The 17,594-nt window shown below is 42.7% G+C and overlaps 1 protein-coding gene across 1 annotated transcript in view; it reads left to right on the top strand.

Annotated features, from left to right (window-relative positions):
- The window catches only part of LOC126194654 (BSD domain-containing protein 1-like), an 81,990-nt gene that overhangs the window by 28,592 nt on the left and 35,804 nt on the right, over positions 1 to 17,594 (top strand). Inside the window, exons 3-4 of the mRNA XM_049932844.1 lie at positions 741 to 786; positions 14,856 to 14,972. Coding sequence (XP_049788801.1) covers positions 741 to 786; positions 14,856 to 14,972 — 163 coding nt within the window. The remainder of the gene's footprint in view (positions 1 to 740; positions 787 to 14,855; positions 14,973 to 17,594) is intronic.

Raw genomic sequence — 17,594 nt, 5'->3', positions numbered from 1 at the left:
GGTATGACATGGGCATACAGAAACTGCCACAGCGTCTACAAAAATGCATCGACAGAAATGGTATTACGTTGAAAAATAGCTAAATGTTCAAGCTGTAAACTGATGTAAACCATTGTAGAAATAAACAGGTCTATGTACTTATAAAAAAATAGGAGACCTTACTTTTGGGATTACCCTCGTATCAGATATTTTACACACTAGTGTGATGGGATGTGCTTTATGGCTTTTGTGCTATTTGTACCGGAACAGGAAAAGGGAAGAGTGACAGTGGTACACCAAATGCCTACATCACAAACTATAAAGTTGCTTTAGGCGTCAAGACATGGATGTCTCAGTTTCCCCGATCTGAAGTTGGAAACACGTGTTTACACTCCTTGAGAATAAAATCAGTCACACATGAAAAATGTTTGAAGAAGACAGCTCTTTAAATAATATTGTTGTGGGTGGTCCACACTTGTATTTCTCCAATGTGTCAATCAACTCATCCAGTCAGTAATTTGTGGACTTGTAATTTGATGTAGAATCTGTATCATGATTGTCATTGTAATGAAGTTTGCAATATGTGTGTTTAAGACTTGCAAACAACTTTTGAACATTCACATAGTACTACCTAAACTAAGAATGTGTTGAATGTGGAAAATCTTGGATTACATTTTACTTTCTGTGTGCTGTCTAAAAATTTGGATGTATCACTTGTGAACTGAGTTCTTTAAATACAAATATTTTGTTTTCTTTTCTAGGGGTGGAAACTGGTGGGATTCTTGGTATAATGCAGCTAAATCCAAGGTTTGTACATTATACAGTTTTTCTCACCAGTGTGACACGAGAAAAGTGTTTTTTCATGTACTACAGCACATGTTTTAAAAACAATAAATTTTGATTCGCGTAAAATACAAACTCACTTAAAATCACTATCACACTCCCATTTTCATTCAGTTTCACTTATACCCAGTTTATAAGAATGTAAAATGTCAACTATGTTAATGTGAAACTCCACTCCATTAGCCCTCAGCACAGTCTCTTGTCTTTGCTAAGAGCAAATCATGGAAGTAATGGGATTCCATGTGTTATCCAATTCATATCTGCTGTCCTGGTTGATAAGGTTTTCTGGCATGCCTGTTTCCACATGTTAGTTAATAATGGAACCCCAAACCATTGTGACAGTAGTCAAAATTTTTATTTTATCATATTCTATTGCATACCCAGTGGCTATACACATCTATAACAGATAGTCACAAAAGGCAAGTGCCGATCGGTGTTCTGTGCAATATTCTTGCACAGTGCATGTGATCTGATCTGTACAAACCATACCACATTGGCAAGGCATTTTATAGACCTCATTTTTCCCCAATAATAAATCATCTTTCACCAATCCAAGACAATTTGCAACCTTAGTTGGTGGATGGGAAACCACTTTAAATTTTTGGAAGATGGTGCTTATCTTGATCAAGAAGTTATCACCACACAGAAGGAAAGCTGTGTATATTGTTCGTATATTCTCCTAATGAGTGTTGAGTTGTGTTGCAACAAAATGTCCATTAATTTGGCCTTTTTCATGGGGCTACACTAGGAAGGCATTTTATCTGGTTCCACGGTTCTTTTCTCAAAATCCTCCATAAAAAAGTTGGTCACTTAGGAAGAAATAGGACTTTCCATGATAACTTTGTCATTTTGTTCAAAAATGCCTTGGCAAATAGAAAATAGGGCGAGGTAAGAGCATGCTGGAATAAGGTTATAAGGTTTGCCTGAAATTTATTGCTGATCAATGCCAAAAACACTGAATGGGATCCTTGTAAAAAGCGAGACTGCATTAAATTGCACAGAGCCCCTGTGAGTGCAACCCACCAGAGAGAGGAGTCTGACATTTCTGCCACAGGAGGCATTGCTCACTGTCAGTGTGATCGACCTTAAAATTATGATCCCAGTGCACATTCCAGCTTGCATAGCACACTGACAAATTGTACGAGACGAATGGTTGATGGCAGTCTTTGATGGCTGACCTGAAGGTGAAGATGTCTGCAAGTGTCCAGATGAAATATTGTGTGTGATAGTAGACAATGACTGGTTGCAATCTCTGGACGTTATCAAACTTTGTCATTATTAAAATGAACTGTTTCAATTCTAATTGAGCTGTAGAATAAAGGCTATAATAATAATGCAGGGAAGTTTGGTTGACTGATCACTTACAATTATCACTAATTTAGGGAGAAGTCAGGCATGTCACAAAATCTTGAAGGTCGTACCACAGTAATCTCATTGTCTTTAGAGACAGAGGACAGGTCAGTTGGTTAACAAACACCTGCCCTATGGTCTCAGTGTAAAATACATTCCATGAAAAGTAGCATACTGAAGTTTGTACTCACAAGTGCCACAAACTGGAGAATGCACTCACCAAAGGAGGAAAAGCACATGTAACTGTACTGTGTCTTAATCATAGAGAAGCAGTTTATTTTACCAGCTGCAGTTTCATTTCCACCACTATGATCCTTTTCATACCACCACTGCTTGACCCATATATCAACAGTGAGGACATAAAACATATTCGGATGGCGTGTTGAGCTATTGGACTTCTTTCTTACCTACCATATCTGCTACTTCATTTTCCTGAATTGAGAGAGAGAGAGAGAGACATAGAGAAGGTAATTCAGTGATAATACCAGTATTTGAACAGGTTTAAAAATGCAATGTTCATCCTGTTTCTCTAATCCAGTTGATTGGTATTTAGCTTCCTTAATATGATATCTGTGAAGGTTAACATATAAAATAGGCTGGAGTTATACGTACAATGACTGTGGCTTTCGATAAGCCATTGGTGGTACACTGCCTTACCAAGACAAGTGGTGTTATGTTGGAGTGAACTTTTATATGCCTAGCTGCTGGTAAAAACACCATGATATCCTGTTCTATACATAAAAACATTTCCAATGAGTTAGGTATCTTGTCTGGGAACAATAATATGCCAGTAACAGGAGAGTTAAATGACTCAAAATGTATTCTTGATAATTGAGAGGAGAGTAATTTTGAAAAGGTGTCACCCAACATGTAGAGTGGAATCTGGCAAGCACTTGAGTAATGAAACACTATTGTGGAAGCAATCACACCAGGCTACATGCACATACTGTCAACAAATAATGATTATAGTCCAATTAAAAGTACTTGGAGGTTGACAACTATCAACTTGCCACTACAGTGTTGCCACATCCACTGATCGCTACCACTCAGTGATACACACACACACACACACACACACACACACACACACACACACACGGTGGTTCACTTAACAAATGTTGTTAATAACATGGAGCAATATTAGAAGCAGCTGCAGTGAAGTGTGACAGAATGGGAGACGCTAAGTCGACAGATGATTTTAACTGACCCATGACTGAACTGCAGCAGATGACATGTTTTTTAGCCATATAACCACAACCTCATGATGTGCAACATATTTAAGAAAATGGCAATTAACAGTCTGAGGCAGAACTAAAATCATGATCTCTTTGTTCACTGCACTTAAGCCTAACCTCTACAAACAAACTCAAGACAGAAAATTGCCAGTTACAGTGGTAAAAGCAAACTGTAATTTCTCATTGTCATTGGTTACCTGAAGCTATCCTCACACTGGCTACACAGGCTACCATGTTGCCAGCCGATGAGCAACCTGGTTGGCACTTGGTTGCAGTTTATAGGCAATACAAGCAGATTCCAATCGAAAAAAAGAATGGTAGGAAGGAAAAGTAAGAGCAAATGAAAAAGTCAGTATGATGATGAAAATGATGTGGTAATGGATTACAAAAAGAAATACATTTAAACCAATTAATTGAATAAAAATAATAGTCAAAATCTTTTGATTAGCTTTAGAAGAATAAAAATTTCACAGCATTTGACAAGATTCAAACCTGTGACCTTCCACACATCAGGTTAACACACTATCCACTGTTTTATGCCGCTACATGGCAAATGGTTGTTGTATTTGATTCAGTCACAATCATTAATTGCAGACTTCAAAAATCTGGCTTCTTACAGTGTCATGTGAAATTCATATAATGTAAGCTGATCTCTGTGATTATCTTAACTGTATATGTGATGCTGAATCCCGTATTGTGTGGAAGGATCCAGTAGTGTTTGGCTAATGCTGTGTATGAAACTTGTATATTTCGTTAACGTGTGTGTGTGTGTGTGTGTGAGAGAGAGAGAGAGAGAGAGAGATGAAAGATGAAATAAAAGGGCCACACCCAGGATTCCAGATCCAAACACATCCAGAAAGAAAGCTGGACAAGGAACTGGAAGTGAATTGACTAATTTTTGTGGCTTTTTGCAACTGCACCTGTTCGGGACTGACTCTGGTTGGAGAAAACCATCTGTTGTTGTTGTTGATGATTTCTGCAGTAGCCACCAGAAAGATCGCGGGAGGCGCACATCAGCACGGCGCGTCATGGACAGTAGTTGCCGCAAGTAAAGTCCCGTCCACCAGAGGGCACGTAAGAATTCGGCCGCGCCCTCTGCCGGCGGAACAACAACAACTCAGGCAGCACGGGCCATGCCCAGTCAGTTTCACATCGGGCATGCGTAGCAGACAGTACCTGGTCTACACTATGTGAAGTGCGACGGACAACGTTAATCGTGTTAATACACAATTGGCGACGAGTAGGGTTGTTCTTTTGCGTGTTGCATCGTTGTTCCAGTTTCGCAGCTTATCCACGGCATGGAGGATTTAGTGCAGGTTTTGGTTGAGCAGCAGACGGAGCTCTTGGCAACCATGAACCAAGCGCTTCCAGCGTTGCTCTCCACGCAGTCTGCTCCAGTGCCGTTCCCTCCTCCCTTTCCCCCATATGACGAGACAGCGAAGGATTGGGACACATATGAACATCGCCTTCGGCAGCATTTCCAGGCATTTCATGTTGCCGATGTGGAGGTATGTCGTGCTCTTTTCTTGTCTTGGATATCTGCCTCGCTGTATCAAGTGTTGCGGCAGCTAGCGCCGTTGCAGGAACCCTTGTCCTTGTCTTTTGACGCATTGTGTTCATTGCTGTCTTCATATTATTGCCGCCGCACGCATGTTGTGGCACCTAGGGTCGAGTTCTATCAATGCAAGGAACAGCCCCATCAGTCTTACCGGGCGTGTGCCGCTACCCTGCACGGTCTTAGTCGCAAGTGTCATTTTGTCACGGAGCAGTCGCGAGAGTCGTAAGCCCACGTTATGGTGCGAGACGTCATTGTTCGTTCGGCCCCTGATAGGGAAGTCCGGCAACGGGCCCTGCAGTTGGAAGACCCTTCCCTTGAGGAAGTCCTGTCCATTGCTCAATCGTATGAAGTCACTCACGCTGCAGGTCAACAGTTGGAAGCGTGGTGCGACGTCGCGGCGGTTCAGGGCGGTGCGGCCGCGTCCACTGCGTTCGGGGTGGACGACGTGCGAGCGATACAAACCGGCCATTACAACTGCTCCCGCATGGTGCGTACACAGAGTTCCAGCCGCCGGCCCCTGTTACCGTCCTGTGCGTCGTGCTATATACATCATGATCGGTCAGAGTGCCCCCAGCGTTGGGCCGTTTGTCACAAATGTAATAAAAAAGGACACATTGCTCCGCTAACCTTTTTGGATTGGATGCCTTTCAAGCTTTCGGTTTTTCTATCGCAGACACCATACAGTTGGTCTCCGAAGATGTTCCCTATCAATTATTGGAATCTTTGACCTCTGACTTTAAGATTAACTTTGAGGAGGGCCTGGGGCATGTTTCAGACTTTGAAGCTCCCTTAACATTGAAGGCGTCGGCTTGCCCGCATTTTCTACGCGCGAGGCAGATCCCCTGGGCTCTCCGCCCTCAGGTAAAAGCAGAGCTAGACCAGCTGACAGCCCTTGGGGTCATTCTTCTCATTTCTTCGAGTGAGTGGGCTTTACCCCTCATTATTGTCAGGAAACCCTCGGGAAAATTACGTCTTTGTGGCGATTTCAAGGCCACCATTAATTCCCAATTGGTGATGGACACCTATCCCTTGCCTCGTTCTGATGAATTGTTCCCGCCGTTGCGAGAGGCCAATATTTTTTGAAAATCGATCTTTCGGAGGATTATCATCAGATACCACTTGATGAGGACTCCAAACGGCTGGCCTTCGGAATATCCAGTGCCCCAGCGATATTTCACCATTATCTTGATCATGTCACGTCGACAATCCCTCATTGTATTAATTACCTGGACGACATAATTGTCACAGGCCGCAGCACGAAGGAACACTTGCACAACCTTCGAACCCTCTTTCTCAAATTCAGGTCTGTGGTCCTGCGTTGCAACCTGCGTAAGTCAAACTTCTTCCAACCGTCCATTGAGTATGTGGGCTACACCATCTCTCGGCACGGCGTCCAGCCACTAGGAAGTTTGGTCCGAGGTATCGTCGACCTTCCGCGGCCTGCTTCGCTGAAGGAGTTACAAGCTTTTTAAGGCAAGATTGCCTATTACCACCGGTTCATACCCAGGGCTTCCACCATAGCCCGCCCCATGTACTACCTTCTGCGCAAGGGTGTTCCTTTTGATTGGTCGCCTGCATGCGAGCGAGCGTTCACCTCGTTGAAGGGCCTCCGCACGTCAGCACCTTGTTTGGCTACTTTTGACCCCAATAAGCCATTGGTTTTGGCTACAGATGCTTCGCAGTATGGGGTGGGGGCGGTCCTGGCCCATCGCAACGCGGATGACTCCGAGCAGCCACTGGCGTTTGTGTCTAAAACTCTTAGTCCCGCGCTGGCCCATTACTCCCAGGTGGAAAAGGAGGCTTCGGCCATTGTCTACGCTGTTACCAAGTTTCACCCTTTTTTGTATGGCACGAAGTTTCAGTTTATCACTGACCATAAGCCATTAATATCATTATTTGGCCCCGCCTCTCAGATTCCGGATAGGGTGGCCCACAGACATGACATTCATTTTCGCCCTACCAGACAGCATGCCAAAGCCGACGCTCTTTCCCCTCTTCCGGTGGGCCCGTATCCTAAGTTCGATGAGGAGGAGATTGTGTTTTCATTTGGATGTGGCGTCCCACCAAGCGGTTGATGGCTTCCCAATCACTAGTTCTAGAGTCGCAGGGAAACAGCAGCTGACCTGGTTCTCCGGCAAGTAGTTCACCTCGTTCAGCAGGGGTGGTCGTCCCGAACTCCAGGCCGGGCCTCGGACCCTCTTCGTAATTATTTTGTTCTACGAGACTGCCTCTCAGTCTTGGAAGGAGTTCTCCTGGCTACCTATGATACATCTCCTTGCGTGATTGTTCCTGCAAGTTTGTGAAGGGAGGTTCTCACGTTATTACATGAGGGGCCACTGGGGTGATTCCCATACTAAAATCTTGGTTCGCAGACATGTGTACTGGCCCGGTATTGACAGAGAAATTGAGCACTTGGTGGCCGCCTGTTCCCAGTGTGCGAGCCAACAGGCGTCTCCCAGGTCAGCAGTCTCTTCATGGCCGCCTGCAACCCAGGCATGGGAACGTGATCACATAGATTTTGCAGGCCTGTTTCTCAATGGCTTTTGGCTCATTGTCATTGATGCTTATTCCCGATTCCCATATGTGGTTCGCTGCTCCTCAACCACTTCGGAAGTTGCAATCCAGGCACTCGCAAAAATCTTTTCTGTGGAAGGTCTGCCAGTCACCCTGGTATCGGACAATGGACCTCAGTTTATTTCGCAGACCTTCCAGGATTTTTGTAGGCGCTTCGGTATTTGGCACGTTTGCTCTCCCCCCTTTCATCCACAATCGAATGGGGAAGCCGTGCGCATGGTGTGCACATTTAAGACGCAGATGAAAAAGTATGTGCACGAATTTCCTGCGGAGGAGGCGGTGACGTTTTTCCTGATGGCATACCGGACCACACCGATGGGAGAACACAGCCCCGCAGAGCTTCTCCATGGGCGCCAACCTAGGACTCTGCTGCACCTCCTCCAGCCTGGTCCTCACCAGTCTTCGCAAAATGGGGTACCCGGCTTTCCACCGGGTGTGTCGGTCTGGGCACGTGGGTTTGGTCGCAATCCACGCTGGATATCGGCGGTGGTCCTGCGCCGCAATGGCCGCTGGCTCTATACCTTGCAGGCGGGGGACCAAGAGGTACGTCGTCACCAAAATCAGCTACGTCCACGTTTGGGCACCCACCCTCCGACCCCTCAGGCGCCTGCTTCCCCATTGCCGTCACCCGTGTTGTTTTCTCAGGGGACGCTACCGCCCCTTCCACCTGTGATTCCGCCACACTGCGATGGTTCTCAGCCTTGGTGGCCTCCAGTAGCTCCAGCACCGGCATCGCCATCGTTAGAGATGCTCTGGCGAGAGCCAGCCCCCCTCGCAGGCCTGGTTTCTCAGGAGGCTGGTTCACCTGTGGTCATGCCTTCCCCATTGTCCCTGCCACTGGGTCTTGCCCCTCCCAAGGTGGAACGGGATCCGGAGTTAGACAGCTTGTCGTCCTTTCTGTCCTGGGCTCCAGTGGTGGGACGACGTGGGCTCTTCGTGTGGGTCACTTCCAACCGTATTCGAAGGTTCCAGCTTGAGGGTTGGCAGATCCCCCCGACTCCAGCATTACAGTGGACGTGGAGGTCATCGCTACTGCACGACGCTCCACCTTCCGACACAGTGGATGGAATGTTATGTACTCCCAGGGTCTTGTTCCGACTTCGGTCTTTCAGTGCTCTTCAAATTCTTCATGCAGTATCATATATCCCAGTTCATCTTCATCTAAGTCCTCTTCCATTTCCATAATATTGCCCTCAAGTACATCACCCTTGTATAGATCTTCTATATACTCCTGCCACCTTTCTGCTTTCCATTCTTTGCTTAGAACTGGGTTTCCATCTGAGCTCTTGATATTCATACGAGTGGTTCTCTTTTCTTCAAAGGTCTCTTTAATTTTTCTGTAGGCCGTATCTATGTTTCCCCTAGTGATATATGCCTCTACATCCTTACATTTGTCCTCTAGCCATCCCTGCTTAGCTATTTTGCACTTCCTGTCGCTCTCATTTTTGAGACATTTGTATTCCTTTTTGCCTGCTTCATTTGCTGCATTTTATATTTTCTCCTTTTATCAGTTAAATTCAATAGTTCTTCTGTTACCCAGGGATTTCTACTAGCCCTCATCTTTTTACCTACTTATCCTGTGCTGCCTTCATTGTTTCATCTCTCAGAGGTACCCATTCTTCATCTACTGTATTTCTTTCCCCATTCCTGTCAATTGTTCCCTAATGCTCTCCCTGAAACTCTCTACAACCTCTGGTTCTGTCATTTTATCCAGGTCCCATCTCCTTAAATTCCCAAACCTTTGCAGTTTCTTCAGTTTTAATCTACAGTTCATAGCAAATAGATTGTTGTCGGAGTCCACATCTGCCCCTGGAAATGTCTTACAATTTAAAACCTGGTTCCTAAATCTCTGTCTTACCATTATATATCTTCCAGTATCTCCAGGCCTCTTCCATGTATACAACCTTCTTTCATGATTCTTGAACCAAGTTTTAGCTATGATTAAGTTATGCACTGTGCAAAATTCCACCAGACGGCTTCCTCTTTCATTCTTTACTCCCATTTCATATTCACCTACTACGTTTCCTTCTCTTCCTTTTCCTACTATCGAATTCCAGTCATCCATGACAATTAAATTTTCGCCTCCCTTCACTATCTGAATAATTTCTTTTATCTCATCATACATTTCATCAATCTCTTCATCATCTGCGGAGCTAGTTGGCATATAAACTTGTACTACTGGGTAGGCACGGGCTTCATATCTATCTTGGCCACAATAATGCATTCACTATGCTGTTTGTAGTAACTTATCTGTGTTCCTATTTCTTTATTCATTATTAAATCTTCTCCTGTGTTACCCTTATTTGATTTTGTATTTATAACCCTGTATTAACCTTACCAGAAGTCTTGTTCCTGCTGCCACCGAACTTCACTAATTCCCACTATATATAACTTTAACCTACCCATTACCCTTTTTAAATTTTCTAACCTACCTGCCCAATTAAGAGATCTGACATTCCAAGCTCAAATTCATAGAATGCTAGTTTTCTTTCTCCTGATAACAACGTCCTCCTGAGTAGTCTCCGCCTGAGATCTGAATGGGGGATTATTTCACCTCCGGAATATTTTTCCCAAGAGGATCCCATCATTTAACCATACAGTAAAGCTGCATGCCCTCGGGAAAAATTATGGCTGTAGTTTCCCCTTGCTTTCAGCCGTTTGCAGTACCAGCACAGCAAGGCCATTTTGGTTAGTGTTACAAGGTCAGATCAGTCAATCATGCAGACTGTTGCCCCTGCAACTACTGAAAAGGCTGCTGCCCCTCTTCAGGAACCACGCGTTTGTCTGGCCTCTCAACAGATACCCCTCCGTTGTGGTTGCACCTACGGTATGGCTATTTGTATCACTGAGGCACGCAAGCCTCCCCACAATTGGCAAGGTCCATGGTTCATGGGGGGGAAAACCATTTACAACTTGTGAAGTGTCAACTCTCAAGGAATTTTAACTGGACGTTAGTACTAAACGATTCACTTTAATGGTTATGGGAATTACCTTATGTTTATAAGAAATCAGGTACTATTCACTGCTATTTCATCTAATACTTCAAACAACACACTGTCTGACCAGTTGTCGATACAGTGGAAACCTCAAATGCTTACAAACATTGGAGTTAAGTGAAATTTACCTCCTTTAGTGCCAGTATTCTGATAGATTATTGGAGAAGTGGCTAACAGGGTATTCTTTAACTTTGCTTTTTAATATATGGGGAGTTTCAGTATCCTACCTGATGTCTACCAGCAACATATAACAGACTTTCACACCATAATATATAACTTTATTCTGAACCCTAGACCGACATACATTGTCTTCTTGAAAATTCTTTACTTTTATTATTATGGATACGAATTGCAGGATTCATCATCAATTCACTCATTATGAACCACAGATATCATTAGGGAGTTAATACGTGATAATTGCAAGACCCCTGAAGAGGTCTGTGCTAAATATTTGGTTGTCAGCTTTATGCAGTATTTCTGCATGCTCCTTACAGGACAACAACACATCTCGTCATTCCTCAGCACTTAAGTATCCAATTTCGTTCCACATTGATTCTCTTGGATGATTATCATAAATTTTTGTCTACTCTTCATCATTACTATATTGTGATCAGAGTCTATACCTCCTGCTGGGTATGCTTACAATCTGATACCTGATTTTGAAATCACTGTCTGACCATGATGTAATTCAGCTGAAATCTTCCAGTGTCTCCAGACCTTTTCTAAGTATAACTCCTCCTCTTTTGATTTTCAAGCACTAAATTCACTATTACTAGCTGAATCTAACAATGGAAAATCCAGGATGGAATATGACAATATTACAGAAAGGATAGTTGCTATTCACCATAGGCCTATAGAGGATGTGCTGAGTCACAGATAAGCACAACAAAAAGACTGTCAGAAAGTAAGCTTTCAACCATAAAGGCCTTCATCTGAAATAGACGAAATACAAACACACACCCACACACGCATATTCAAAGCAATTGCAAATGCAAAACCTAACTCACACACACATGACCACAGCCCCCAACTGCTCGGACGTGACTGCAAGCAGCAGCGCATGATGGGAGAAGCAACTGAATGGTGATAAGGAGAAGGCTGGGATGGGGAGAGGGAAGGATAACAGAGTAGGGGTGGGAGCATACAGGGATGAGGTGGAGTGAGGGTAGGGCATCTGGGTGTAGATGCAGTTGGGAGGTTGGACAGAGGGTGCAGTGCTGGCAAGGGCAGGGGGGGGGGGGATTAGCTAAAAGGAGAGAAGTAAAAAGGCTTTGGGGTGTGTTAGTGGAAGAGAGGGCTGTGTAGTGCAGGAATGGGTACAGCGAAGGGGCTAGATGCATAAGGACAACCATAATTTGTTTTTATCATCAAAATTTCCCCTGTAACTAATTATAAATTGTAACATTCAAAAATCTTGGGTGAAGTAAGACTAATATGAAAGAAATAATATGAAATAAGAGAAGTTGGTATTCACTACATAGAGGGTGCAGTAAACACTGTCTCAGGTGGAGTAGGTAGTGAGGGTGCAGATGATGCTGGGGGGGGATACAAGGGTACGGGTGGGGGAAAACGCTGTTGTGTTGCCTTCTGTGGGAGCATGCAGGGATGTGGCGGGGACAGGATAGTGGGCTGCTATGGTTGTGTCAGTATAAGTTGATCCCTGATGGCTGCAGTGAGCAGGCAATGGCAGCTTGAGCTGCTACCTCAACCAGTAACATAAGGTTTTGTAAACACCTCTATGGCAACACCTCAGTGTTGTTACAGCTCTGCAGATGGCTTCTGTTGTAGCCTGCAGCCTTATCACTTTGCAGTTGAAAGATGGAAACAGTGCTGCAAGCTGTCAGGGATCATCTTACGATGTCTCAACTGTAGATGCAGTATCGTGAGGCTGTGCTTGGGTGAGCCTGGGGGGAGGTGATGGCGAGGGGAGGTCCGGAGAAGTGAAATGACTATGCAGGTGAACTGGGCATCAGAAGATGTTTGTGAGGTTAGTGTGGGAGAAGGGAAGAGGGTGGAGGCTGGTGGGGACAGGCCTAGCAAAGGTTGAAGTCAGGGGGTTTATAAAAATGAAGGTTATATTGCAGGGAGAGTTCCTGTCTGCACAATTCAGAAAAATTGGTGTCAGTGTGAAGAATCCAGATGGCACAGGCTTTCAAGCAGTTGCTAAACTCAAGCATACCTTTTAGTGGAGCACACTCAGCAACAGGGTAGTCCAGCTTTCTCTTGGTCACAGAGTTTGGCAGTCGCCATTCAAGCACAGAGATAGTTGGTCAGTGGTTGTTCCTACATATAATTCCACCCAGTGGTTGCAGTTAAGTTGGTAGATGACATGGCTCCTTTCACAGGTGTCCCTGTTTTTGATGAGGTAGAAGACGCCCGTGGGACTGGAGTAGCTGATAGTGACAGCGCATATTTGAAAGGTCATGCATCTAGATTTAATATAGGAATGGGAGCTATGTGGCAAGGAGTTGGCTATATGGGTGGAATAGAGATAGATAAAGATAATATGTAATTTGAGTGAGTGACAGAAGACTGCTGTAGTAGATGTGTTGAAGGATATTTGTCATTTCAGGACACAATGAGATGCCATTGAAATGTTGTTGGATAATGTCATTTAGTTGCTCCAGTCCTGGGTGATGTTGAGTCATGAGATGGGTCTCTCCTTTGTGTCCGGTTAGTGGGTGTGTGGTGGGTGGTAGTGGCAGGGGAGACAAGTTGCAAAGGGCAATTTCTATCCGTGAAGGACTCGCCAAGACCTCTGGCACATTTGGAGAGAGATTGCTTATCACTGCAGATGTGGCAACCACGGATGCTACGCTGTATGGAAGGGACTCTTGGTGTGGAATGAATTGAAATAGAGATATTGCTGGGGGTTTGTTGGTTTGGTGTGGACGGAGGTACTGGCGGAACCATCTGGTACATTTCAATATGCATTGAACTCGTGCCCTCCATTGTTGTACAGCTATTCACATTTATTACAAGGCCCATTAATTAATTCAACTTAGTTTCTAGTCAATTAGCCACTTCAATTTTACTTGGAGCTACTTTGTATCCTCTTCCTGTCCCCTTTCCTGATTGTAAATTGATATTGTCCTATGTCTTTCAACTCGTAATTTACAGTCTATTCCTGGAAATATTCTGGTTGTATCCATTTCACATCCTTACAAATTGTTACATGCAGGTTGACTGATTCCAATTGTGGTTCATTGATATTGTAGTTGTGAAGTTTTTTGGCTTTGTGATGTGAACATTTTTACATTTCTTAAGATTTAAAGTGAGTTGCCAATCTATGCACCACTTCGAAACCCTGTCAAGATCTGACTGAATATTTATGCAATGTAACTGGATAGATAAAAAATCTACTCACCAAGCAGTGGCAGGAGGGCACATGTATATAAAGGTTAAGGGAATTCGCAAGATTTCAGAGTCAGTGGCTCCTTCTTCTGGGAGGAATGTTGAATAGGCAGGAAGAAAGATGAAGAAAAAAAACAACGGACGATATTTAGGAAATGGAAAGGGTTTGGAAAAGTCCCCTAGAAACCCGTGTCAGGGGATACTTATCAGATGGGATGAGAAGGAAGGACTCTTTCCGTACCTTCTCATCCCTGAACATGTAAATCTTTCTTCTTGTTTTAGTTCCCTTTAGTACTTTGGTAATTATTGTTGCCTCATGATGACTCATATCTGTTTCACTGTGGACGTCCTTAAATGGGTCATGTCTATATGAGCCCATTAAATGTAATGTGTTTTCATCATATGTGGGTTTCTGAACTTCCATTCTTGACATTTACTGTTGTTTCACAGGATGTCATGTTGTACTCTCCACTTTCAAAACTAATTTTCTCCAATTGATTATGGGATGATTAAAGTTTCTGACAATGATGATAGTGTGATTGGGAAACATATGTATTAGTGAACTGAAAATTTTAAGCTGCACTTGGATGTGAGTCTCATAGTTGATACAAAGATACATTGTTAGAAAAATCTATTTATGGTAATAGCACTAGCCTGCTAACAGCCAAGGATAGTCACCACCTCTTGAAACAAGTGACCACACTTCACCTTAAAAAGTCCAATATGTCCCATAGGCAACAAATCATCAAGTAGCTGTAAAAGCCTGTAAGGTAGCACAATTTACATAGTTGATATTTGTACTCTTAATTTTATTTTGTGTTCTAAATGACAGTTAGTTTATTAGGATCAATGTCTTTATATGTATTTATTTCTGTATGTATTATTAACTGGAAATCACTAAGCAGTGCAAATTAATGCATTAGCTGCTTTTAGCACCTTTAATAATGATTTCATTTTTCTATGCAGTCTGCAGAAGTGCTGGAGTTTGTTAAAAGAGACTTGGATGAGTTTTCAACAGCTGTCAAAAGTGAAGCGAGTAATGTTGTCACCAGCACTACCTCTGCCCTGAAAGATAAATTGAAGGCAAGTACTACGTCAGTATTCACATTTGGGAATTTAACCTTTTTTGTATGTGCTATAGATGTTCTCACCCATGTGGGGTTCCTACAGTTGTCACCGCATCCCACATATGTGTTGATGTGTTGCTACTGATGTCTGTCTTCCCATGCTTCCTCATCTTCTATTTCTCTTTTTCTTGTGGTCTCTCTTACCTCATCTAACTGGGCAACCTTTGGTCTTCCTCTTCTTCTTTCCAGAGGATGGTACATAGAGATATTCTTTGGACAGCTGTCATCTGTTGTTCAGTTGTATGTCCATACCAGATAAGCTGCCTTACTTCATACATACATACATACATTAATCCTTGTTCCATAGATCATGAATATGACATTTAGTAATGATGCGGAACGTGTCACTTTAACATAAGTTCTATCTGTGATGCTTTCATCAGTCTGGGTTATTTACCTAATTATTGTATTACTGACATGATCTCGCTGATGTGTTCTACACAATCCTCCGAGATATTCTATTTCTACAACTCTCAATTTGTTGTAATTTTTTCCAGTAAGCTCCCAGCACTTCTATCTGTAAATCATCATTGGCTCTACAATACTTCTAAAGAACATCTTCCTTTCTTTACAACTGAAAAGACCATAGCATAGAATTTAGCTTCTGGATTATTACTTTCTCATGGGTACTTGTTGTATTTTCCATATGATTGTTCCATCTTCTGATGAGAGTTTAAATTTGTTACGTGCCATGAAGTTATTATCTTTCCTACGTTTCCTACATTTTCTCCACTGCACAGATGTTCAGTTTTTTTTTTTTTTTTTTTAATTATTCTGTCCTCACTTACTGTATTCTTCAAATAATTTTCTTAGCATAAACCAGGTATCATCCTTTTCACTGGCCATCACTACCTAATCATCTGCAAAAAGCAAGGTACACAAACATTGAGTCTCTGTTATCTGAATGCATTTTCTCACATATTTCCTGTTCCATAAGTCTTAAGTGTTTCTGGAACAATGTAGAAGACAAGCAGCACCCTTGTTTTAATCCTCTTGTAATTTTAAAAGGCTGTGACAAAATGTTATCCCCATTTTGTTTAGACACTCTGTAAACTTTTACAGGTTGCATATACTTCTAGCATATGCCTTCTTGAGATCTATGAATAACTGCACATGTTCATATTGAAAGACCATGAGTATTTTCCTCTCTTCCTATTTTTTATGTTTTAAGTCCATTTTATGTAATGAAGAAAATGCTAGGAAAGAGGTACTATCAGATTGTAGCTTTGATTTGGACTGTGTGGCTTGCCTACATTGCTCAAATGGTAAAAATTTGTGTGCAAGAAACCAAGAACCTCGTATGGATCCTGATCAGCCAGTGTATTGTTCAAACGTGCAGACTGTTAGAGATGTGTAACCTCCAATATTTTTCTGGCATCTCCACTTTATCTTAAAAGATTTGATTTTCAGTGCTGCTCGTACACCAAATGCATGCATATTACTACAGTTTTAAATTTTTTGCGCCAATTTTAATCATTTGACACTAGATTGTTTTGAGTATAAGACACGTGGTATAAGGATTAGAGGAAACCACTCACCATGTAGTTGAGATGTTGAGCAATCAACAAGCACACAAGCAAAATTAAGTTGTCACTAAACTTTCAGGTAGAGTACTCCCTCAGAGTTAAGAAAAAAAGTGCCCCCTCCCCCCCCCACTCTCTCTCTCTCTCTCTCTCTCTCTCTCTCTCTCTTTCTTTTGTTTTGCCCTCACCTTTCCCAACAGAGAAGTGAATGAATGAAGATGAAAATGTGGCAATAATTAGAGTTAGCAAGCTTCCAAACTATAGTTTTGAAAAAACATGAGTTTTTCCTTAACATGTGAAAACAACAGAATTTTGCGATAGGAATGAGGAAAAGGGATGAATATAGAGGGTTAATAACTATGGGTGAGCGGTTAGTGTGTAACTGCCTTAGGTAGAAAATTTGGTTGGCTTCCAGTTCCACTATAGATTTTTCCTTCCAAGGAAGACTGAAACAGTCTGTATTCAGTCTCATTAGGTCATTTGAGAAGCTTATTGAAGGAGACATAAGCTCCCATTAATGACTGCAAGATTGCTGTAGTAATTAAATTCCACTTCAGTACAGCTTTAAAATGATGTCTTGCACAGATTATGAAGCTTTGGTAAAGAGAGAATAGGTAGAAGTTGTGGTGATATAGGCATGTGATGCTTTCAATAAGTAAGAAGTAGATCGGAAACGGCAGTTGATCATTTGGTCTTAAAGGCATGTAAAATTTGCCCTCTGAAGTTTATTTCCTTATCATTCTCCCATCTTCTGAGAATTGGAAAGATAAGATTGTGTGTGTTTCATTCATTGTATCCCTCTGTCACTTGTTGTGACACCTGACTTTTAAGTGATAGCATGCCTAATCTCAAGATGAAATTACTTTGCAGCTTCAAAGTTGGACACATGTTAGTAATGCGATCTATTTCAGGTGGCCGTGGTGTTAAAAAATTATCACCTTCATCTGTGTTTGGTAGTGAAAATCTTCAAATACACTCTTAATTGAATTTCTTGTTCCATGAGACAGGTACACAAAATACTGTCATAACAATATTAAAAACCTCAGCACCTATGT

Source organism: Schistocerca nitens, chromosome 7, assembly GCF_023898315.1.
Source record: "Schistocerca nitens isolate TAMUIC-IGC-003100 chromosome 7, iqSchNite1.1, whole genome shotgun sequence".
NCBI lineage: Eukaryota > Metazoa > Arthropoda > Insecta > Orthoptera > Acrididae > Schistocerca > Schistocerca nitens.
This window is presented reverse-complemented; position numbering and strand designations above follow the sequence as displayed.